Source organism: Aspergillus pseudonomiae (assembly GCF_009193645.1).
Source record: "Aspergillus pseudonomiae strain CBS 119388 unplaced genomic scaffold BDV37scaffold_26, whole genome shotgun sequence".
Classification (NCBI taxonomy): Eukaryota; Fungi; Ascomycota; class Eurotiomycetes; order Eurotiales; family Aspergillaceae; genus Aspergillus; species Aspergillus pseudonomiae.
Genome location: NW_022476018.1, coordinates 208192 through 229481, shown reverse-complemented (window position 1 = coordinate 229481; position 21290 = coordinate 208192). Strand labels below are relative to the sequence as shown.

At 48.6% G+C, this 21290-nt stretch overlaps 8 protein-coding genes across 8 annotated transcripts; 6 read left to right on the top strand and 2 right to left on the bottom strand.

Moving 5' to 3' along the window:
* Nucleotides 1-133: 133 nt before the first annotated feature.
* BDV37DRAFT_293423 (cytochrome P450) lies at nt 134-1915 on the top strand (the record flags this gene model as incomplete). The annotated part of the gene is made up of 5 exons (XM_032089412.1): nt 134-383; nt 444-660; nt 715-783; nt 835-1437; nt 1494-1915. Exons 1-5 carry the CDS (start codon nt 171-173, stop codon nt 1913-1915), a joined length of 1524 nt encoding a protein of 507 aa, XP_031942352.1. The 5' UTR covers nt 134-170.
* A 490-nt stretch (nt 1916-2405) lies between these two features.
* Nucleotides 2406-4229, bottom strand: BDV37DRAFT_293420 (uncharacterized protein; the record flags this gene model as incomplete). Its single annotated transcript, XM_032089411.1, has 4 exons — nt 3868-4229; nt 3544-3760; nt 3092-3486; nt 2406-3041 (listed from the first exon to the last, which is right to left on the bottom strand). The coding sequence occupies exons 1-4, from the start codon at nt 4141-4143 to the stop codon at nt 2406-2408; spliced, it is 1524 nt and encodes a 507-aa protein (XP_031942351.1). The 5' UTR covers nt 4144-4229.
* A 430-nt stretch (nt 4230-4659) lies between these two features.
* On the top strand, nt 4660-6490 carry BDV37DRAFT_293418 (uncharacterized protein). Its single transcript, XM_032089410.1, has 7 exons — nt 4660-5193; nt 5252-5379; nt 5409-5413; nt 5469-5546; nt 5599-5676; nt 5797-6005; nt 6065-6490. Exons 1-7 carry the CDS (start codon nt 4990-4992, stop codon nt 6458-6460), a joined length of 1098 nt encoding a protein of 365 aa, XP_031942350.1. The 5' UTR covers nt 4660-4989; the 3' UTR covers nt 6461-6490.
* A 2377-nt stretch (nt 6491-8867) lies between these two features.
* BDV37DRAFT_246258 (uncharacterized protein) lies at nt 8868-9928 on the top strand. Its single transcript, XM_032081740.1, has 3 exons — nt 8868-9159; nt 9210-9491; nt 9559-9928. The coding sequence occupies exons 1-3, from the start codon at nt 8912-8914 to the stop codon at nt 9599-9601; spliced, it is 573 nt and encodes a 190-aa protein (XP_031942349.1). The 5' UTR covers nt 8868-8911; the 3' UTR covers nt 9602-9928.
* Nucleotides 9929-10955: 1027 nt separating this feature from the next.
* Nucleotides 10956-11333, top strand: BDV37DRAFT_282263 (antibiotic biosynthesis monooxygenase family protein; the record flags this gene model as incomplete). Its single annotated transcript, XM_032087000.1, has 1 exon — nt 10956-11333. The coding sequence occupies one exon, from the start codon at nt 10956-10958 to the stop codon at nt 11331-11333; it is 378 nt and encodes a 125-aa protein (XP_031942348.1).
* A 679-nt stretch (nt 11334-12012) lies between these two features.
* BDV37DRAFT_293414 (NAD(P)-binding protein) lies at nt 12013-13140 on the top strand (the record flags this gene model as incomplete). The annotated part of the gene is made up of 3 exons (XM_032089409.1): nt 12013-12697; nt 12758-12920; nt 12978-13140. Exons 1-3 carry the CDS (start codon nt 12082-12084, stop codon nt 13138-13140), a joined length of 942 nt encoding a protein of 313 aa, XP_031942347.1. The 5' UTR covers nt 12013-12081.
* A 241-nt stretch (nt 13141-13381) lies between these two features.
* Nucleotides 13382-15658, bottom strand: BDV37DRAFT_270994 (transcription factor domain-containing protein; the record flags this gene model as incomplete). The annotated part of the gene is made up of 7 exons (XM_032084649.1): nt 13382-13742; nt 13813-14294; nt 14356-15011; nt 15086-15303; nt 15359-15453; nt 15520-15549; nt 15599-15658. The coding sequence occupies 7 exons, from the start codon at nt 15656-15658 to the stop codon at nt 13382-13384; spliced, it is 1902 nt and encodes a 633-aa protein (XP_031942346.1).
* Nucleotides 15659-18229: 2571 nt separating this feature from the next.
* On the top strand, nt 18230-19522 carry BDV37DRAFT_293411 (carbonic anhydrase family protein). The gene is made up of 2 exons (XM_032089408.1): nt 18230-19006; nt 19066-19522. The coding sequence occupies exons 1-2, from the start codon at nt 18562-18564 to the stop codon at nt 19434-19436; spliced, it is 816 nt and encodes a 271-aa protein (XP_031942345.1). The 5' UTR covers nt 18230-18561; the 3' UTR covers nt 19437-19522.
* Nucleotides 19523-21290: the final 1768 nt, after the last annotated feature.

The following is a 21290-nucleotide window of genomic DNA, read 5'->3' as shown; positions in this document are numbered from 1 at the left end:
ATGTCGTGCGTAGTCTTATGCGGGAATGGCCCGGAATCATTCCTTTCGTCTTAAATTAACTTACTGGCCCATCATGTCAAAGCTATATAAAGGGTCCATTTGGACGCTCGCAATTGCTAGAAGGACACATTGTTTTGGAGATTCACTGTATACCCAATAGCCTACACACGATGTTGGGTGATCTTTTGGACAGGCTATTGACCAATAATTCAGTCACCCTTCTTGTCACGGTGGCAGTGGCGGCAATTGCCCTATATCTATCCCCGTCAAAGCTAAATCTGCCACTGGTGAACGATAAGAAGCCATGGGAATTCCGATGGACAAACGCCCGCCAGCGCTTCCTGGCCGACGCGCATAATCTCATCAAAACAGGGCTCGCAAAAGTACGTGTTCCGACAGGAAACATGACCAGCAACTGACAATGACCTTTGGCATGGAAGTAGGCACCAGCCTTTCGCATTGTCACGGAGAATGGGAAGAGGATCATTCTGAATGCGAAGTATGCCAACGAGATCCGAAGTCACGACGCTCTTAGCTTCGGCCTCCACACGGCGAATGACTTCCACGCTCATATAACGGGGTTCGAACCGTTCAAACAGGGCACTAACGATGACAAAGTCTTTCAAGATGCCGTGCGGATGAAATTGACGCAGAGCCTTGGTGAGAATGGGAATGTGGCTTGCATCGAGATTGGTATCTGACATTGTATAACAGGAAATCTCACTCAGCCTCTTGTCGACGAAACAGTGATAACGCTTCAGACAAATTGGACGGATGATACTAGTAAGTGTATTGAAACCACTTCTGCTATGTAAAATAGGGCTAATAGGCTAGCTTGGCATGCCCTCCCTCTGAAATCCAGCATGCTGAAAATTGTCGCACAATTGTCATCAAGGATCTTTCTAGGCGACCAGATATGTCGCGACCCGAACTGGCTCCGCATAACTGTTGACTATACCATCGACTCTTTCAAGGCGGCTGAGGAGCTACGCCTATGGCCGAAGGCTATACGAGCTATCGTTGCTTGGTTTCTCCCGTCGTGCCGCAAGATCCGGGCTGAATTACAGGAAGCGCAAGACATTATCCGGCCGGTGCTAGACACCAGACGTCGAGAAAAACAGGATGCGATCTCAGCTGGAAAGAAACCGGAACGGTACAACGATGCGATGGAATGGTTGGAGGAATGCGCAAAGGGTCGCTCTTATGAGCCTGCTTTTGGACAGTTGATATTTTCCGTTGCTGCTATTCATACCACATCTGATATGCTGACACAAGTGCTCTATGACCTCTGCGGTCGCGATGAGCTGATCCAAGCTCTGCGCGAAGAAGTGATTACGGTAGTGCAAGAAGAAGGGTGGAGGAAGCCAACTTTATACAAGCTGAAGCTTATGGATAGTGTGCTGAAAGAGAGTCAGCGTCTTAAGCCGACCGGCGTGGGTAAGTGCTATTCGATGAGCGCAACCCAGATCAAGAGAGCTAAACGAACTCGGTAGTCTCTATGCGGCGGGCTGCCGTGACCGACCTCAAGTTGTCCGACGGCACTTATATCCCTAAAGGCTCGTTCCTAGCCGTATCCAGCGAGAGGATGTGGGACCCTGAGATATACCCTAACCCCCTTGAATTCGATGGTTACCGATTCCTCAAGCTGCGCGAAGTTCCTGGGCATGAAACGTCTGCGCAAACCGTGGCTCCGTCACCGGAGCATATGGGGTTCGGGTTTGGGCGTCATGCTTGTCCGGGTCGGTTCTTCGCCGTCAATGAGGTCAAAATTGCCTTGTGCCATGTCTTGTTGAAATACGAATTTAAGTTGGCTGACGGGCCAGTGCCCCAGATAAGGCACAATGGTGTCTCATTGTCCGCGGATCCTATGACAAAGCTCATGATCAGACGGCGACAGGAGGAAATTGCTCTATGATTATAAGGGATATTCAGACTAGGGAGTTTACATTTGATTGGCATAACAAGCGCATGGTTTAGCTTCATTGATCCCTCAAGTCAGGAAAGCAGGCAAGGTTCACATTGCCCTCACAATGTACATCGTCATGTGTTCTCCATCTTCGCAATACACCATTCATTACATCGGGACGCAGCGTGGTAACAAGGTTATCTTAATAATAATGCTCTAGGTTGCAGATGTGGCCTTACTGGGGTAAGTGGACATGGAGTTGATATAGCGCAAGGCAAAAGCAATTATTTGATCTGGGGTTTGGTTATATATTTCATAAGAGATTATAAATTATTGTTGCATATTGGTAGAAGTAGACGGTATATTAAGCTAGTCTATGTCTGTGAGACTAGTACTATTTACAGGAGGGGGGTCGATGGTAGGAGCAACGGCAAAAGGGTAGAGAGTCAGCATCAGCCCGACTCGATGGCGACCAGCGTGCTCCATGTGTATGGTATTCTTATGCGATTGGTGCGAAGAAGCTAAACTTGCCCGTTGGATCGTACTTCTGCTTCAAGGCCTGCAGGCGGTCCTGGCGCCACTTCTCACTTCCATACCATTGTTGCGGTGTTTCGTCGCCGTAGGCATAGTTGACATACGCCTGCACGTCTGGCTGCTCACTGGCCTTGTGGAGGACCTGTCGAAGCTCATTGCCTAACTGAGATGCCTTTGTATCAAGCTCTGGGCCGGCGGGCGCATACGTGATGAGTGGAGCGGAAAGAATATTCTCGCCTCGAAAGGCGAAAGCACTGGACTTGCTGTCGATTGCTTTTACTCCCTGCGTGGAATACCCTTCGAACATGAATATTGAGTTGTTAAATGGCGAGCTTCCGCGGGTGCCATTTGCGAAGATCTTATATGCCTCTTTTTGGGCGGGGACGTTGTATTCTTCAAGATAGTTGGGGAACCGTGGGTTGACAAGGCCAGCCTTCTGGCAAGGCGGAGCTGACAGGGAGATTCCAGTCCACCCCGCAAGATCGGTGTAGCTCCCCCCCTTTGACTCTTCAGAGAGTGGACCAATATCGTGGAACGGCTTTGTGTAAACCGAGTCGACTGCTTTCACACCCTCTTGAATAATGTAGAATAGAATCACCGGCTTGAACAGCTCATTAGCTCATGAAAGCTTTTGGGAATTAGTAAACTCACATTTTCGGGATCAGCGTCCGGGATATTCAGCCAGTATGACCAATTGATAACACCCTCAGGCTGGGTGCCATTCTTCAGCAGGTAGTCGTTAGCGGCTTGATATACGGCCTCCACTTTGTCGCCACCAAATATGAGAGTCTCGATCGCCCAGTCTGAATGAACGATATCATAGAGCTTGGTAGTAACAGAGGTTACGATACCGAAGTTATGACCAGCGCCATTCATCGCCCACCAGAGATCTGACTGGTTATCCAGGACTTTCAAGCTCCCGTCTGCGAGGACGATATTCATAGAAACGAACTGGTCCGCAACGAGACCGTGGTGCCCCTGCAGCCAGCCATGGCCTCCACCGAGTGCAGGTCCTAGAAAGCTGACACATTCGCAAGTACCGCTCACTATCTCCATGTCAATATCCATGATCGTCTCAGCTTGAGTCGCCAGTGTCAACTCACCTGTTTGCTTTCCTGCCGCCCAGAGCGTATCGGTCACTGCCTTCGATCCAGTTCCGCCACCAATCTTCACAGTCTTCCCATCCTCCGCAATGTCGATGGTGTTCAGCTGCTCCAGAAAGATTTCAATACCATGGTCCATCTTACCCAGGGTCGTAATTGCACCATGGGCACCATTGTACGCAAGGAAGGGCAAGCCCTTTTCATTCGCATATTTCACCTAAGCCGAGCCAATTAGTATTTTATCCCGTGTTAATATATTCTATTCAATTGGACGACTGTATGCACAAGGAATGAAGGGGTGAGGGAATTGAAAAAATAATATACCGTCTCAACCACATCGTTTTCTGTACCCGGCACGACAACGATGTTTACTTTGGGGGCATTTAAGACCGACCACCGGGTTGATGCCACGTCGAACTCTTCCGAGCCTGGGTAATAGACTTTGGCGGTAGGCGAAAGCTTGATCCCTAGATCATTCACGTCATTCGATCGTGGACAGAGGCCTCGAGTCCAATGGCTAGACACAGGCACGGTCTCACAAACCGAGGCAATCGACCACGCAGCCAAAGCCGCGACCACTTCCATTTTAAGTCGAAGCATGGTGACAGGAAATACTTAAAAATGCCACAAAGTCCAGGGGAGGGAGACAAAAAAATACTCAAGACGCAAGCCAGCTTCCTGCGGTCGCAAAAATGGTTCTGATCGGCCGAAGTGACCAGTCAGAATATGCTCAGTCAGATTTGAATCCCTGACCGTTCCACGAGAATGCGGGTGACAATGTTATTATTTAATCTATGCACGGAGTCAATTCTGCTAGATCCCTAATCTACGTTCCTGTTCCACTGTTTCAAGCTAAAGCACCGTTCGTGCCCTAGCATGTGCGTGGCCTGAGTCGATGCTTGGCGAATGCTACCTCATCTTTTCTCGCCATGCGAAGATCCACCCAAGCGTGGGAGTTCGTTCTCAACCCCTGTCTTGCTGACCAACTGTCGACGGTGGTCCCCTAACTAGCACGTTCAACCACCATATCTAACTCACGCTAATGCCTCCACTGCGGGTCTTGGTTAAACTGTTGGCCATAATAATGGAACCACAGTCGGACTCCTTCGGAAGCTGAGGAACCTAAACGGCTGAGGCGCAGGTAACCTCGTTCGCGCCCAAGTCTGTCTGAAACGGTCCCTTGACTTGTTGGCCAGTTTAGCTACCGTCGAGGCCACTGGTGCGACGATCGCAAAATTGGTCTTGGTCTTATAAGGGCCCCGTGGTTGTGGTGTTGCGCTGGTAGGGCTTTACCATCAATACCCGGCGATGTCGCAAACAAATTGGTGGGGGGAAAGCGAAACCTTCTGTACTATAAGAAATACATTACAAGTGACCTATCGCTCTCTGACTTGCGCTCTGGTTGTCGTTTTACCCACAATGCCCTTCTAAATCTGTGACTTAAGAATGTCCACCGGTATCGCGTTCGACATCGTGACAAGGGGCGCGGGAGAAGAGGCTGCTCAAGCAGCATTCCACAAGTCCACTATTGAGTCATGGACACTCTATTCGATTGGTGTTGCTGCGACTATTCTCAGGACATATGCCCGAGGAAGCGCCGTGGGCTTGAGGAATCTGCGAGCCGATGATTACCTTATCTGGGTTGGTATTGTTCGTGTCCTGATCGATCGCATTTAGCTCACTAGCACACTAACACTGATCGTTGTAGATATTCTACACCGCACAGACGGCTCTTGCATACAGCGTGGGAAATGTTGCCCACGGTCTGGCCAATAATGGTATGACAGATGCCCAGCGCGCCGCACTGTCTATCGACGATCCGGAATACAGATTTAGGTATGTGGCATTAACACCACTGGTGGAAGGTCTTGTCAGTCGCGACTAAGGCTATTCTGTCATGTAGGGTTATTGGCTCCAAGATACAGGTCGCCGGGTGGACTACATATTCGGCCTTGATCTGGTCACTCAAGCTCTCGATGCTGGCATTTTATGTTCGACTTACGGTACAGCCCTCCGACGACCAATATATCTCGAATAGCACATAACAATCAATAGGACGGTCTTGGCCGCCGTTATCGAGTCCCGGTTTATATTGGCTTTGCCCTTGTCATCGGGACTTTTATCGCAAGCATTGTCACAATCTTCGCGGCATGCCGACCCTTTCACAAATACTGGCAGATCAACCCAGACCCTGGAAGAAAGTGCTTCGTCTCCGCTATACCATTGAGTCTCCACTAACGTACGGTTTTCTAGATATCTGCCAAGCCGCAATCTCCAAGCCGATAGTTTGGGTCTCCTTCGCTGCGAATGTCAGCACCGATCTCTACCTGATAACGATCCCAATTCCAGTCTTATGGAGCACTAAATTGAGATTGGTGAAGAAGATAGCTTCTACAGTTGTACTCAGCGCCGGCGTGTTCGTTCTCGTCTGCGCCACGCTGAAGAGTATCTTCGTCCTGGTGGTAAGTGCACCTATCATCCTCCTTCGCGCACGCGGGGCTATGCTTCTAACCACGTCCAGGACCCCCTCCACGGTGCAGAGCTAAGCGGCGCATGGGGCACACGTGAGACATTCGTCGCAGTTATGACGACAAATCTACCGATGATATTCCATCTATTCAAATCCTGGCTCGGACGCGTTTACGGAAGTGCATTCAACTCAACCCCGACGCACAAATACCCTAGTGGATTCCAGAGCATTGGTGGCGGGGGCGGTGACTCGCGGAGTCGGAATCGCCGAAAGCCCTCGAGTGGGTATCCTACATCGGGGACCCTCACATTGACCGAGAGCGAGGAACGAATGGTCGGCGACGTTAAAATGCACAACTTGAAGACACACCCTTTGTCTCCCACTGGAACCGTCGCAAGCAGTATTGTAGTCTCGAACCGGATTGAGGTGACCCACGAGGCCAGATAGCGAGTTGGATCCGCGCCGGCTGCATGAGACTTGGTAGGGTCTCTATGGTACGTTCAATTGATCGGGGTCTACGGTACCGTGGTTCATGTCCGGTGATGCTGACAATTCCGTTCCGTTCTATGCTGCCAGGTTCGAAAGCTTAAGATCCAGGAGAGGCAAGATCTACAACGCAACCCGAGGAACTCTTGGGCCGTGGACCTTCTTGATACGGCAGCTGGCTGCTTGATGGCTTAGTCTCTCACGTGTTACATGCCTGTAATTATTATACGTCCTCTTTCATCACTTTATTCTGTCTTAGACGTCTTTTAGTTGTTATCTCGACCCCTGAATGCATAGACAACCCGTGGACAATATTTACATCAAAGTGTGGGACCATGTGACACCATCCGTTCTGTGTACAATACGATGGTTTACTTCCTAAATCTAAAGCTAAAGAACCAAGCTTTGTAGTGAAGGTGTTTGACAAGGGGGTCCATGTGTCTCTTGAACGCCAATCCTACATTTATTTTCTGTCCCCGAGCGCGGGAACAATTTACCGTGCGAAGATTCAGCCCGAGAAACCATTTCCGCGGCAGGGCAATCTCGGTTGACCGACTAAGTTTACTGGCGATGACCGGAAGAGATAGTCTCCGAGTAGGCGATTGGGTTTCGGGGATAGCCACTAGAAAGGGAAATAGTAACGCGTTCCTTATTAAAGTTCATATATCCTCTAGGCCTTTGTGAAGGGCTAGAATGAAGTTCTCTTAACAGAAGTTGCGTGATTGAGCTAGTCACAACTGACCCAAAGTATTGGGTGGGCCATATGTCAAGGGATCGACAGTCACCGACGCTTGCCAGTGCCAATGTCTTAGATATCCGTGGCCAGTACTAATGCACTAACATTATTTGGTTCATTAGAACTCCGCATATATCCGTACCTATTCCCCAGTTACAACCGTTGGTATAGCTGTAGTGTAGGTGGACAAGTTGGCGAAAATGCTACGTCAAGACAACAAACCAGAGGCTGGCAGCATGTAACACTTCTCCAGGGCCAATGGTAACAGCCGGAACCCATTATCCTTTCATGTTGTGTGCAAGCACAGGGTCCCCCGAATTAAGGGACCAAGGGATTAACTCTGCACAGGATTAGCTTTTGGGCGTGCGGGTCCCCACGGAGTACAAGAACAACCGTTGGCTTCAATAGGCGTAGATATACTTTGGCCGAAGCCGTAGCCTGGCTAGAGTTGCATTGCTTGTCCCAAAATTTGGTCTCGACCCACTCTGGCACAACTCTATATATAGCCTCGGCCGATGAAGGGCCATTGCTTTGTAATGCTTATTAACCTAGGTTAATACCAAGCTCAGGAGGCTTAATACGTATGTAGCTCATCATAATGTATTTCATAGAGCAATATGGACTCTGTGTGCCAGTGGATTGGTAGTGTGCACAATGTACAGTAGGCTTCCCGAGGAGTTGCAACCCGCGAGCGCTCGGAGCCCGGCGAACACATTGGTGCAAAGTCATGGCTCCACCGGAATTTGCATGTCTCGATCTTGCACCATGATTTATATATTTCTTTGAGAAACAAAAATTTTCTTTGCTGTTTTCTAGAATTCTACGGTATGTGCTACAAGGTGGACAAATGAGGCCGTCATATATCTGTCCAGAGAGAACAAAAGGGTTAAGACAGCCATGAACAATCAGGCACCCAGGCCTTGCATTTTAATACCCCTCTAAAACACATTGTGGCAGTGCATATAATAAGCTAGATCTCCATGCGAAGATAAGGAAGGCTCCTGCTTAGCGAACTTTGCCAAACCTAGCCCCGAGAAAACCTCGAGTAAAGCAAAGCGACTCCATGTTGCTGCTATTGACCGTTGAGGTGCAGCCCAGATATGTGAATACCCTACCAAAGCGTGTAATTCTAGTAGCACCAGATCGGAAGCAGACTTATGTAGGAAGGCATATATTAGAAGGAGAATGAGAAGGCTCCCGAGGCAAGGCAAACACAAAAGTGGCAGAGTTGAAACATTCAAAGACATATGATGGCTGGGGCGCACTAATATTGACAGAGATTAGAAGAGCTCATCGTGTGCGATTAGTGGGAGCCAACGTGTGTAAGAGACAATCTCTGGGCCCTCACACTCTGATATGCTGTTTTCTTGGTCGGGCAGATAGGCACAATGTGCCAGAGGTCCGACTGTTGATCTTCTCGAGCCTGACAAATTCATGGGCCTTATGTTCACAGCAAAAGAAAATCAAACATTTCTCTGGGATGAGCCATAGAGTCTTTTAGGGTCCATCGAAGTCAGGTTACTGACACTCGGGTGACGTCATGCTTGTCCAGCGGTCTGGCATATCAACAGGGCTTGGCCTAATTCTTTCTTGTCTCCTCAAGGGTACAACACTACAAATCTCTGTACAGTGTGGTCATCACCTATAAGTTGACACTCTCGCCTTCCCCATCGAAGATGCCATCGTCAACATCCCCACACCCTGACCCAAGGGACATCGAGCCACATCCTGAGCGACCAAAGAACCTGAATGGCGATGTAGACTACGTGCCTCACCCAGAGAGGTCGATCTCAGTTTCGCCTTCACGGGCGGCAATCCAGAAAAGCATCATTGCTCTTTACGGGGGCAGTGCCTCGGAAGACGATATGAAGGTCTATGCCGAGAAGGCCATCTACGACGATCCATTCAGTTACTGCGACACGCGGTATTGGTTGAAACCCTGACCCTCAGACAGCATTCACTGATAAATCGTAGATACAAGATAGCAGGCCAGTGGTATGGTATCCCGAAACTGTTTTCCAAGTCTGAGACGCTGGCTACGGAAGTCACGTCGTCGACGGAGCACGAACTTGTCTGGAAGCAGCGGCAGAAGTACACTTTTGCTGGTATTCATGCCGCCAAAGTTGCAGACAGTCTTATCAGCCTTAGGCTTGAAGGCGAAAAGCCTAATGAGAAGGTTGTGTATCATAAGGATATGTGGAATGCCAAGGACTACTCTCATGAAGGGCTTGGTATGCTCATTAAGAAGCTGAACGGGTAATCCAATTCGACTTTTCTTTAATCTCTTGTTCTTTCTGTGATTAAAGATGTTGACTGCATATAGGGACAAATTGACAAACATCACCAAGCCGCCAGAATCGACCTAAGAGCGGAAGCTGATGTCTTGACGATTGAACATTGGAAATATTTAATAATCTAGTAAGCACAAATTACATCGCGGTTTGCCAGATAGCTGCATCGCCTGTTCGGATGCCTGGCCTTTAACTTGGGCTGAGGGGGATGAAAGAGATGTGGCGCTGTGTCTTCTTTTCAAGTGTACTCAATCCATCCATCTTATCTCTACGCAAAAAGAGCGCCATGTGGGGAACTAAGCTGTTGCTAAGAGTTTTACTGACGATTGGAAGATTGCGAAGTGCGAGTTGGCTTGTATGCCAAGAAATATCAGTTTGGTCTTTAACTATGAAGAAGCCCACTAGACGTATTTCAAATACAAGATTTACAGGATGTGAGAGCCGTCTAAAACCTCCGTTCGTTGCAAGCTATAGCTATCATCATATGGTTGCGTTTGATGTCCGTGCGAACTCTTTCACCAATCTTCAAGACTTGTAAAAACGGACGCGCCAGCTGCCTACGGAAAACACAAGTGATAGACCTGTGATTTAGCAAACCCGTCATAATAGAGGGGTAAATATACAACTACATCGTCTAGTGAATCGCCGAGGGCGAGCATACTCGCCTCGTGTAGATATCTTCGAACACGTCAGAATCGGCGGACGCTCTTTCCGTTTACATGTATGATATGAGTCGAAGCGCTAATTTAGTGCGAGGAATGATATTCGGGTAGCATGACAACCAGGAAGACAACACGATAGTTCTATACCAAGCAAAGACACCATTTCGCTTTGTCAGACTCACTGATGAGAGAGTTTTGCTCGGAGGGCGAGAAGGCCGATGTCCCCGAACGAAACGCAGCCAAGCCGCGAAAGATCCTATCAAGAATATGGCACATCGTCATCTCATCACTGCTCAATCAGATTCACGGTAGAGCGTTGTCCGGACCCATATTTGATTAGGAATGCGGAGCCTTACTTATATCGTCAAGTATAGCATAATCCTTCTCTGTGGGTATGTGACAACATTGTGAAACCTAGGACCTCCTGCTAGATAATATTTCGTTCTATAATGTTCCGATTTATGAAGTACCGAGCGCTAAAGAATGTCATACCAGAGAAGAATATTCATGACCCACACGGTTGGCCAAACAAATCGTCGGTAGAGTCTACTCCGTCCCCACTGATTGTCTACCGTGCCGTCAAGGACGATCATATTCGGTCCGACCACCTCGAACAGAATCACGATGTAAACAGTATCGAGTATATGTTTCTTTAAATTCCTAGCCATGAGAGAGGGAAGATGCATTTCTTACCATCAAATCTCCATTTGGAAAACCAATTTACTATTCTTCGTTGAATCTCAATAATATTCCTCTAAACCATCAAGATGGGTGCTACTTTCATAGACATCGACCTTCGCACTCCACTGGTCAAGCAGCTCGAGGAACATCCCGAAGCCGGCTCCTGCGTGCTAGTCAACACTTTTCACATTCCGGCCGGTAAGATGGACGAGGCCTTCGCTGCTTGGAAGATAGATGCCGACCTGGCCAAGAAGCAGCCTGGCTTTATCTCAACCCAACTTCACCGTGGCGTCAACGGTAGCGACACAATGCTCAACTACGCTATTTGGGAATCGACTGCGGCATTAAAGTCGTACTATGACCTTGCGGAGTTTCAAGCCTCCCTCAATAACTACCCTGATGGAACTGAATGCCGCATTGGTCTCTATCGCAAGCAGCACATCGACGGTGTCTGCCTTGCCTAAATCGACAGACAGGGAGGTCCCCAGCGCCTGGCGAGGCTTATTGTGTTGGATTTCTCATTTCACTATCGTTAAATATCTCAAGGGCTGTTGGTCGAAGCCTACACTAGGTTTAGGATTAACGATGTTATTTGACAATGTACTTGTAAATTAGATCAGGTCGTGTTGAATGAGGAAACAACCTATTAGAGTATCCAAAAGTCTTGGTCCATTCAATATATTTTTCTCCGGTAGTTTGTAATGCGATTCTCTTTAAACTGCTTCTTTCGCTTTAGGTGGCCCACTCCGGTCCGTATTTTAACTCAGTTCATACATAAAGCGAGGTGCACCGGTTGATGATATTGACTCCCACCAAGGAGCCGTAGAGTAAGACGATGAAGTCATACATACCTACATCATTGCATATTGAGCGACCGAGCCGCATGTAGGGCTGACCGACATGACTTTGAGACCAGGTTGAGTTTTGGGCAACGCCAGCGCCACCGTGGAATGGCTGGATAGCCGATGCCACCCCGTCCGGACGACTGTCAACCGACGATTTCATTGGTTGGAGGCAAGTTGACAACCTCATTTGACGATGTTTGTATTTGTAATGATTCATGGCCCCAAATTCATTTTCTCAAAAGCCAGTGTATTTAAATGGTCTCTAACACGCAGAGGCATGGCGGCTTTTGGTCCATTCGTTGTCTTATAAAGCCACTCGACACCATATCCCTTTGATACTCGGATATTTACAATTTTCCTAAACAATATGACCTTCACTGTCGGCATCGCAGGCATCACAGGCAAATTTGCGCGACTTGTAGTCAAGCATTTGCTGCAGACCCATGCAGAAGTCCACATTCGGGGCTTTTGCCGCAATGCCTCCAAGTTGCCCGACCACTTTCGCACGTCCGACCGCATCACCACGATTCAAGGTGACGCCATGAGCTTGGTGGACGCTCGAGCGTTCGTGCGCGGGTGCCATGTTGTTGTCTGCTGCTATTTAGGCGACAATCAGTTCATGACCGACGGGCAGAAGGTGCTCGTGGATGCGTGCGAGCTCGAAGGGGTCACGCGCTATCTGGCGAGTGACTACTGCCTCGACTTCACAAAGCTGGAGCTGGGCCAGCATCCAGCCAAGGATCCGATGAAGCTCGTCAAGGCGCATCTAGACTCCAAGGCCACTGTTCAGGGGGTTCATGTGCTGATCGGGGCGTTTATGGAGACCTTCTGGAGCGGGTACTTCGGCGTCTTTGATCCTGCGGAGATAACCTTCTCGTACTGGGGAGACGGCCATGAGGTTTGGGAGTCCACTACCTATGACACTGCGGCTGCGTTCGTGGCGGCTGTTGCGACGGACCCGAATGCCGTCGGCATGCAACACTGTGAGTTCTGTGCGAGCTATAGACATCACCAGTCCGTATTTTGGGGCTAATTCGTCATAGTTCTGGGCGACAGAAAGAACATCCACCAGATCGCTGATGACTTTGCTGAAGTCTATGGCAAGAGACCACGGCTAGTACGACTCGGGTCCAAGGAGGATCTGTATCACCGAATGCACTCAATCTATGATAAGGATCCTTCGGATATTTATGGATACCTAGCCCTGTGTGTTTCTATTTCTTGACTGTGGTTTGAGGTTTGAATGCTGACGATGCAATTCAGGTTCTACCAGTATTACTGTATCAATGGACAGACCTATCTCAAACCGGAGTTGGATAATGGCAAGTATCCAACGGTGCAGCCAATAACGTTCCAGCAGTTCATGCAATCCCACAGAATTGAGGAATTGAGTGGATCATACCAGAATGCGGGATCGAATGTGTAGAGGGACCTGGGGTGTAAAAGCTTTGTACTGGGCTAGACAATTTGAAACTTTGTTTCTCTTCCACTGAGTCAGGGTGATATACATCTTTGTGAATCATTCATGAAAGTTAAAAGACAACGTAAGGGCATCTCGGCAGCTTAAAACGCTAGGTCAACCGATCTGGGGAGCCTGATAATCGGACTGAGGCCTTTCGAACAAAGTGTGTATTCATCGTCAAGATGTTGGAATATAAGCATCTATCCTATGGCATACTGTTTATCCAATCCGAGAAGGCCAAGCGGGATGTAGGCCCCTCGATGGTAGGGTCTAACAATCCGAGCTCACTGTTACCAAATATGCCCGTCGGCGCAGGCTGGAGGTCACTGGGCTGTAGCGGGTCTGAGTTGCGGTTCTCGTTCTCGTCAGTGACTATAAAAGAAGACGGAGTGATGCGGTTGAGAATGACAAGAAAATGAGTTGCCAAGGCGTCGTGCTGAACTGAAACGAAGGACAGCGTTTGCTTGGCCTCGTCAATGTCTTGAAGCCATGTTATAGACTCGGGAACAGACTGATCAGCCTTCAGATGGATAATAGGAACGAGGACGGCGTGCAGAAGAGCATATCTGAGGTGACCGAGATAATGTCAGTCAACCTTTCGTCAGCAGTCAGGATCAAGGGGGGGTTGGCACAAACAGGATAAAAGGAAGAGTAACATTGGAATACTGATGCTCTTGAATCAGCCGTGAAGTAAGCTTTATGGTACCACGAGCCAGGTTTAGACCACTAGTGCGGCATTGTCGCTCGCTTGGTTCCTCCCCCAGGATAGCCTGGCCACGAGATATCTGCTTCCTTCTCAGCCAGTCCAGAAGTGCTGGGCGATGAATGAGAAGTCGGAGGCTCCGATCACACAGCATTTGCCGATCGCGTGCATACCGAGCCCAGACAGGCAGCTCATCCACCTTGGTATGTTGCGTGCAGAGGGTGAGGTTGTTATGCCAATCGTTAATCATTTGTTCGTATGTATTCATATCAAAGAGCGTTATTTGATCGGTAGACAGTATCCTATTGTTAATGCTGTTTGCCATCCGGTGATAGCTAGACTGCAAAATCAATCCGGTATATATTGTCCAATTGTCACGCTCATTTGGATGGAGCCGAGTTGCCTCTGTCAGGTCCTTGGTAGGATGTTAGCAGCAGCAGTAATGATACTTTTATTAAGGGGGATAAAATGAATACCTCATCAGCTATATTCGATACAGGCTTGACAGTAATCAGTTTATCCTCCGGCAACAGAATGGGTAGACCATGGATCTTTGATGAGCAACTATCAAAGCAATAAACGCTCCACCAAACCCGTCGCCAAATCTCTTTAACCAAGGGGGAAATATCATCACGAGAATATGTTAACTGTTGGTGGAGCCCCAAGCCGATCGACATCCGTGTTGCAAGGCCGAGAAACGTCCAGCTATCTTTCGGCTGGCCATACTTTTCGTGGTAGTGATTCATTAGTAGTAGAGCCTGAACTAGGCTAATCGAAGATTGACCAAGAATAGATAACTGGTCCAACCTCTTCTTTGCTCGCTGAGCAAAGATGTGACCGTTGCTTAAGTAGTCATTGTCCTGGAGGCACCATGATCCGACTGCCAATACCATATCGCGGAGAATCTCCCATTCGCGGTCTTGGGGAACAAGGCTCCCGGTTTCATGTTGTTTCATGAATGTTGTTTCATGGATGAACGGGAAGATGGTATGATAATGCTCAAAATACGCTCGAATCAGCCTAGTCTCATCTATGTCTGTCATCGAAGGCGGGAGATCACTCGGCTGTGGGTCCAAACTGTGAACATCCAAGGAGCCCTGAGATTCTCTCATCTCAATATCGGCCAAATCATCTAGTGAATTGTCTGTTATCGGATATGTTTATCCTCTCAGAGTCGTCACCGACAAAGGGCCGGAAGAGACGCACCTTTCTGCTGGGAATCTAGAGATGGTTCATTTTGAATTGTCAAATCGACAGGCACATTGGTAACGGAGGCAGGTTCTGTGCTCGGCTGAGAAGAAGCATCGAAATCCGGTGAGTCGCTCAGCAACGAACGGATTATGGTCTCCGTGGCACCGCCGGGAAACAGCTTCCCCAGTGCCGCTTCAAGCACTTCCAATCTGCTTTCGACTGCGGTGAGGTGTCTCAGTGGTCAAGTTAGTAAGAGATGTTCCATACATGAATCACGTGAGAGCATACTGCCGAGTCAAAGGCGATCTCTTCACCTTTTCTGGATACACACAGGGCTTGTTAAGAGTTCTACAGTGTGCACACGACGGCCGAGTCTTGGTGCACTGCTATGTATCAGCGAGGCAACATGACAAACACTACAGCAAGAAGCATGCCAAGAGTGGTTGAACCTTCGCTTTTCGGGCTCGACATTCGGTACACTATGCAACGCGTTAGTGGCTGCGCTCCATACCAGCAAACAGTACGTACAGCAGGAATATGAGAATTCCGACTCAGGCCAACCTGCGTAAAGTCAACACCATCAGGCATTGTCGTTGATTCTACTTCACATCCAGGTAAGTGTGGTTATGAAGATGGAGGCAAAGACCGTGATTTCCGGGGTAGAATTCCAGATGTCCGGTCGGGTTCAGCCAATCAAGGACTAGATAACCCGACCTGCGGGTTCCACTATGTACAGGATTCATAGTGAGAATTGATAATTCCTATTGTAATTATCCTAAAATCAGTATATATATATATATATTTATTTATTTATCTATTTACTTATGTCTGGTCATCATTCACTCTAGGCGTTCTAGTTTAAATAGGTAATATTATGAAAATACGCTTAGTATACTGCTAAGTAGTGAAAATACCATGTCTCGGTAGCACATTGATATTCGTCGTCATGGAGCATTATCGCAAGAACGTTACATTTTAAGAAACTTATGAGCATATGGTCTCTAGTAGCTATAAGCCGTGCATGTTTACCAACGTAGGAAATACAGCATGTCATCTTATTCTCTATCAAATGGGGTGGCGGAGCACTCTCTCCGCAGCCCTTTTCTATATTTCCCATCGGCAATGTAGACCAAATGATCCAAGATGACGTCAAGCTTGCAGGGGGTATATTGCCTGGCTCAGAGTTCTCCTAGGCAAAGATGATTCTGGCACTACAACCCAACTCTGACGTTGTTTGACGTGTCCGTAAACTCATGCACACGCTCCACTCCAAGTTCCGTCTAAATCTCTAACAATCTCAATCACGACGGTAGTCAGGTATAATAGAGTGTATACCCAATATTTCGCCTAATTTCCAGCCGTGAAAAGTATACAAGGCACGGGGGACCTTAGCTTATCCAGCGCGCTACTTAGTAAGTTCTAGGGCCCGCGAGAGGTATCTCGCGGGTAATGTTAATCTTTTGGTAAAATGGCCTTGTACTAGTTGACACCCTGATTAGGTGCCTTACATAGTGCCAGCCTGAGGAGCGAGGGCGATGAAGGGCTTATGTGAGAGGAAGGATCATCCAGCGCTAGTGAACACGAGAAGCTGTCGAGTGAGCATCCACCCGTCTCAGGGTATGGGTAGAATCGGCATTCCAAGTACAGCTATTGGTAGAGGCGGCGGCATTCATTCTAATAAAATATGCGGACGTAGTTGGACTCCACCCTGGTCAGCCAGCCCACTTGAGTTTGCTTCAGCTGGCCACCATTTCGGTGGAGCGTCTATCCCCAGCGGAGATAGATTTGGGCTTAGGGTGCAATTGGTGTGGGAATGAATACAGAGTAATAATAATTTAGGATTGTATAGTTTCCTACCGTGCCTCAGTAGGAGGGAAATCCACTTCCCTGTTGTACGGCGTACAACTATAACCTGTAGTTCCTTATAGTCTCTGGCAACGTCTTGGAGCATCGAACTCATCTAGAATCCGCAAGTGACGCAAAATGCCGTCCTGACCGCACATTGGAATTAGATCCATCAATACAGCAAATTCAGATCGGACGATATCCGAGGATGTTCAAGTGGGCCTGTTCTTCAGATTCGGCACCCGAACCATGGGACTGTATCCATAACTTTGTGATGGAATTAGGTAATGAGTAAGTTTATTTGTCGATCATAATCTAGGGAAGAACAGTGAGCCTTAGCTATCCTAGGAGCGAAGTCCAAGATACTCACCTCCATTGTATTCACCAACGGTGGGTGGTCCTGGAAGGCTCACGATTCAACGGCACTACTCATAGCGCTCTGCTAAAGGCGCCCATTGGAGGCGATACTACCTCAGCTAGACGCAATATTCTGCAGTGCCCAATGAACCCCACGTTCTAGCAACATAGCGATCTGGGCTGTCGATCGGCCTCTCGAGGACTTATTTTTTTCGAATTGTCTCAGCCCACAACCCAAAAGTTCCGATTAACCGGCGAAGCTTAGTATTCAGTTTGCAGGCTTGGCGAATCATATCGCACGCACGCACATCTAAGGTCTATTCAAGGGAGGCACACTGGGACTATTTATTAGTGTCCCACACGATTGTCGTCGGTAGTTGTGGGCTTGATCTTGCATCCGAGCGACCCGGCCGGGCAAGAGATCGGCAAGATAATGTATCTCCGCGGCTCTGCAGGACGCAGCCCCAACGGATTCTTGCCGCACTTCCTAAACAGGGCTAGGACTTTTTCCGAAAGTGTTCACAACTTCACCAGACAAATACAATGGGGTCCTCGTGGACTGGCCTGTATGAAAGATCCCCGAACTACCGAAAAGTTCCGGTAAAAGATCCCGTCTGCCCCTCTCCAAACTCTCCCCTCCCTTGGTTGAGTATGATACCCCTGACAATCGGATGTCAAAGGACGTAGCATTTGCACTCACGATCTTTTACGAATGCCCCATAGTAAACGAATATCCCAGCTCCTGTTCAGCAAGAGTCCACCCTTTAGGGCCTGGCGAACACAGGGCCCAACATCCTGTCAAGATTTTCGAACGCTAAGGCGATTATTAATGTATATCTACTCAATGGCACGAAGTGAGCGCTTCCCGGTCCTCGGAAATTTTCATTCTTGCACCTGCCGATCTCGGGCCACGATTCCACATCTCAGCAGCCCACGCAGCTAGCCTGGCCATCCACTCGATAGCAGGGACTGGTTTATGAAAGGTAGGCCCATAAGCCCCGTTGCGGGGTTCCTTAGCGGCAGTGCTGCGGCACAAAGCGCTGGCCCCGGGAATCTGGAGTGGAAACATTGTGAACTAAAGCAGGGGCCATACTCCGGAATAGAAGCAGAATAGGGCCTGTGGGCCATCGATCTCGACTGCGCGTAGAAAGACAATTAGCGAGACTCCAGAATAGGGTGTAACGTTCCACAAGTTTTCTTTCAGGGATGTATAAGTAGCACCGTGCCTCTCACTCATGTAGCTACCTCGCTTTCAACCCAGTCATCTTGTTGTTCGTTGTTCATTCATCATGAAGTTTATCACTGCTTTTCTCCCCCTCCTTTCCGTGGCATCAGCCAGTTGCATCCCCAACCGTGTCGTGCGCCGTGCGGCAGATGGCCTGGTTGACATCAACAAGTTTAACTACACCAACCTCGGCGGCCCCTTGAACTGGGCTGGCCTTGATGAGGCCAACGAGGCCTGCTCCAAGGGAAGTCACCAGTCGCCCATTGTCATTGACACCGATGCCATCGATTATGCTGCATCGGGCTCCCTCAAGCTCAACCTGCCCTCGGCCGACAACGCCAAGTTCGAGAACCTGGGCTCTGGTCTCGAGGTTGTCCTAACCAATGGCTCCTTGGAGGCCAACAACAAGACCTACCCTCTCGCCCAGTTCCACTTCCATACCCCCAGTGAGCACCGCGTCAACGACGAATACTTCCCCATGGAAGTCCACTTCGTTTTCCAGACTGCCGGTAGGTTCCCGATCATTCTGTCTTCTCATGTAAATCAACCGCTGACCATTTCCCTCTAGCCAAGGAGACTGCTGTCGTCGGCTTCTTCTTCCAGCTCTCGGAGTTCGGCTACTCCGTTCCCCTTTTCGACTCTGTTTTCGCTCACATCGATGACATCGCCGATGCCGGCACTTACACCACCACTGGCGAGCTGGACTTCGAGGGCCTTCGTTCTCACTTCACTCGCCACGGAGTCTATCAGTACACTGGTTCCCTTACCACCCCTCCCTGCACTGAGGAGGTTGTCTGGTACCTCAGCACCGAGCCTCTCCCTCTCAACGTGCAGACTTACAACAAGGTCAAGAAGATCCTGAAGTATAACGCACGCTACACTCAGAATGCCCTGGGTGAGGAAAACCTCTTGGAGGTTGCCGCCCACAACTTGAACTGATTTGGGCGATGGACGAGGACATTAGTGAGGGCAGGGTGTATATAGAAAAGTTAAGCTGTTATACGGAGTAAGGGGGTGAGGATGGCTGTATCAATTGGTGATTAGTTTGCAGCGATGTGTTTGATGATACCTCATTATGTTATAGAGAGAATAACTACATATAATAATAATTGAATAATCAACAAACATGAGACACTTGTTACAATCGCGTAGAAGCGCGATGAGTCTAACTCTAAAGGGTTAGCTTCGTTATGGAATGAGCACTGACCGCATTGGGTCATGTGTCAACCCCTGCCAAGATTGTCAACATGGAATTTTGAAGTTATTTTGCCATGATCACGCCAAAGTGGTCTTAATGCTCCCTGATATGATACAGAAGATATGTCTTCACTGTATAAATGTCTGCAGCATTGTTTTATCATGTCCCTGGTATGGGCTACTCAATGGTTGCCTGTCATAGACGCAACTAGCTACTACCTGTAGTGGTTCTCCAAATATATATTTCCATGCTGGGTAGGGATGTGACATTGCGTGACGACGACTTTGCCCTGAGACTCCCTGCTGTGTGGTCTCCGCAGGATATCATAATCAATTTATTTGATCATTACATTTGTATCAAAAGAAATAACGTTGCGGGCTCGAACTTCAATGGCTACTGGTTGCTAGCTCTGCTTAGCATGACACGAAGACATTTTCTAAATCCCTGGAGCGAGGCGAAGAAAACTCAAAGTACGCCCGTGACAAACTACGAAAAGGTATATAGGCTGCTGTGATGATTTTTACACTATCATCGTCCTGAAGCATAGGTTGGCGGCTAAAAGATTGCTTGTCCTCTACAATTTCTTCCTCGCTAAGGCCTTAGCTCTAGACATCACCATGGCCGTATTCGGTCTACCATTTGCCCTTCTAGTTACCAACTATGCCTCATCGATGTGGATTATCATCTGGTGCTTCCTGTAGCTAACGGCGGCTTGTACCTCGTCAAGAGGCTCTATCGCAATTTTGCCTACCCTCTATAGTTCTGAGGGCCGATTATGTCGCCAAGACCAGTCCACGATACTCGTGGAGTGGTACATACTCCAAGCAGATTGACAATACCCATTAGCGCTTTGGGAGGGTGATATGGGTCGCACCAACTTATATCTCCCTCCCCGACCCAGCTGCATATATGAACGTCTTTCGGGCTCAGGAGACTGAGCTACGAAAGACCACATTAACGCCAGAATTTGTGGAGGCAAATCCTCGCTACCGCTCAAGGCCGTGGGTTCGGGCAAAAGAAGAAGTCTGGCTCGTGGACTTTTGGCACAATAGACGATCGCAGGGCTAGAGGTACCAGAGGGCTATGTATAGCCCTCCAGATCACGGAAGAAGCTGGTCGCGTCAGCTGATATCTATCGCGCTACTCACGTGTCTTTGTTCAGCCCTGGTTGAACATGATTCCACACGACACTGCCTCGAGCATGCTCTTCAGCGACAAGTAGGGCCTGCGTTAGAAAGGCAAGCATCTTTGCCATCGCATTGGTACGGCTGGTCAGACAATGCAGATTCACGCGATGCATACCTCCCGGTCGCGATCGGGTTTCGGACCACTTGGGTTGGACAATTCTTTTCAACTCATAAGCTCAACCGGTGATGACTATTCCTTGTCCATGGCAATATGTTAGGCCATTCGGCGCGTCGAAATGTGTCTGGCGCAGGTAAAATGTCGTCGGAAAAATGGGGAACTTAACATTTTCCGACGACTCCCAACTTCACCCAAAATGTAGCGACCTTGAACAATCACCCACGAAATCTTTACGAATGCGCGACAATACTCAATGCCGAGAATAATACCACGAACACTGACAGATTTAA

Bases quoted from the DNA above. Each gene is read 5' to 3' on its own strand.
- BDV37DRAFT_293418 (XM_032089410.1), top strand. From the start codon at position 4,990: ATGTCCACCGGTATCGCGTTCGACATCGTGACAAGGGGCGCGGGAGAA. The intron at 5,194-5,251 runs GTTCGTGTCCTG...TGATCGTTGTAG, and splicing joins ACCTTATCTGGGTTGGTATT to ATATTCTACACCGCACAGAC. The intron at 6,006-6,064 runs GTAAGTGCACCT...AACCACGTCCAG, and splicing joins AGAGTATCTTCGTCCTGGTG to GACCCCCTCCACGGTGCAGA.
- BDV37DRAFT_246258 (XM_032081740.1), top strand. From the start codon at position 8,912: ATGCCATCGTCAACATCCCCACACCCTGACCCAAGGGACATCGAGCCA. The intron at 9,160-9,209 runs GTATTGGTTGAA...GATAAATCGTAG, and splicing joins TTCAGTTACTGCGACACGCG to ATACAAGATAGCAGGCCAGT. The intron at 9,492-9,558 runs GTAATCCAATTC...GACTGCATATAG, and splicing joins CTCATTAAGAAGCTGAACGG to GGACAAATTGACAAACATCA.
- BDV37DRAFT_293411 (XM_032089408.1), top strand. From the start codon at position 18,562: ATGAAGTTTATCACTGCTTTTCTCCCCCTCCTTTCCGTGGCATCAGCC. The intron at 19,007-19,065 runs GTAGGTTCCCGA...ATTTCCCTCTAG, and splicing joins CTTCGTTTTCCAGACTGCCG to CCAAGGAGACTGCTGTCGTC.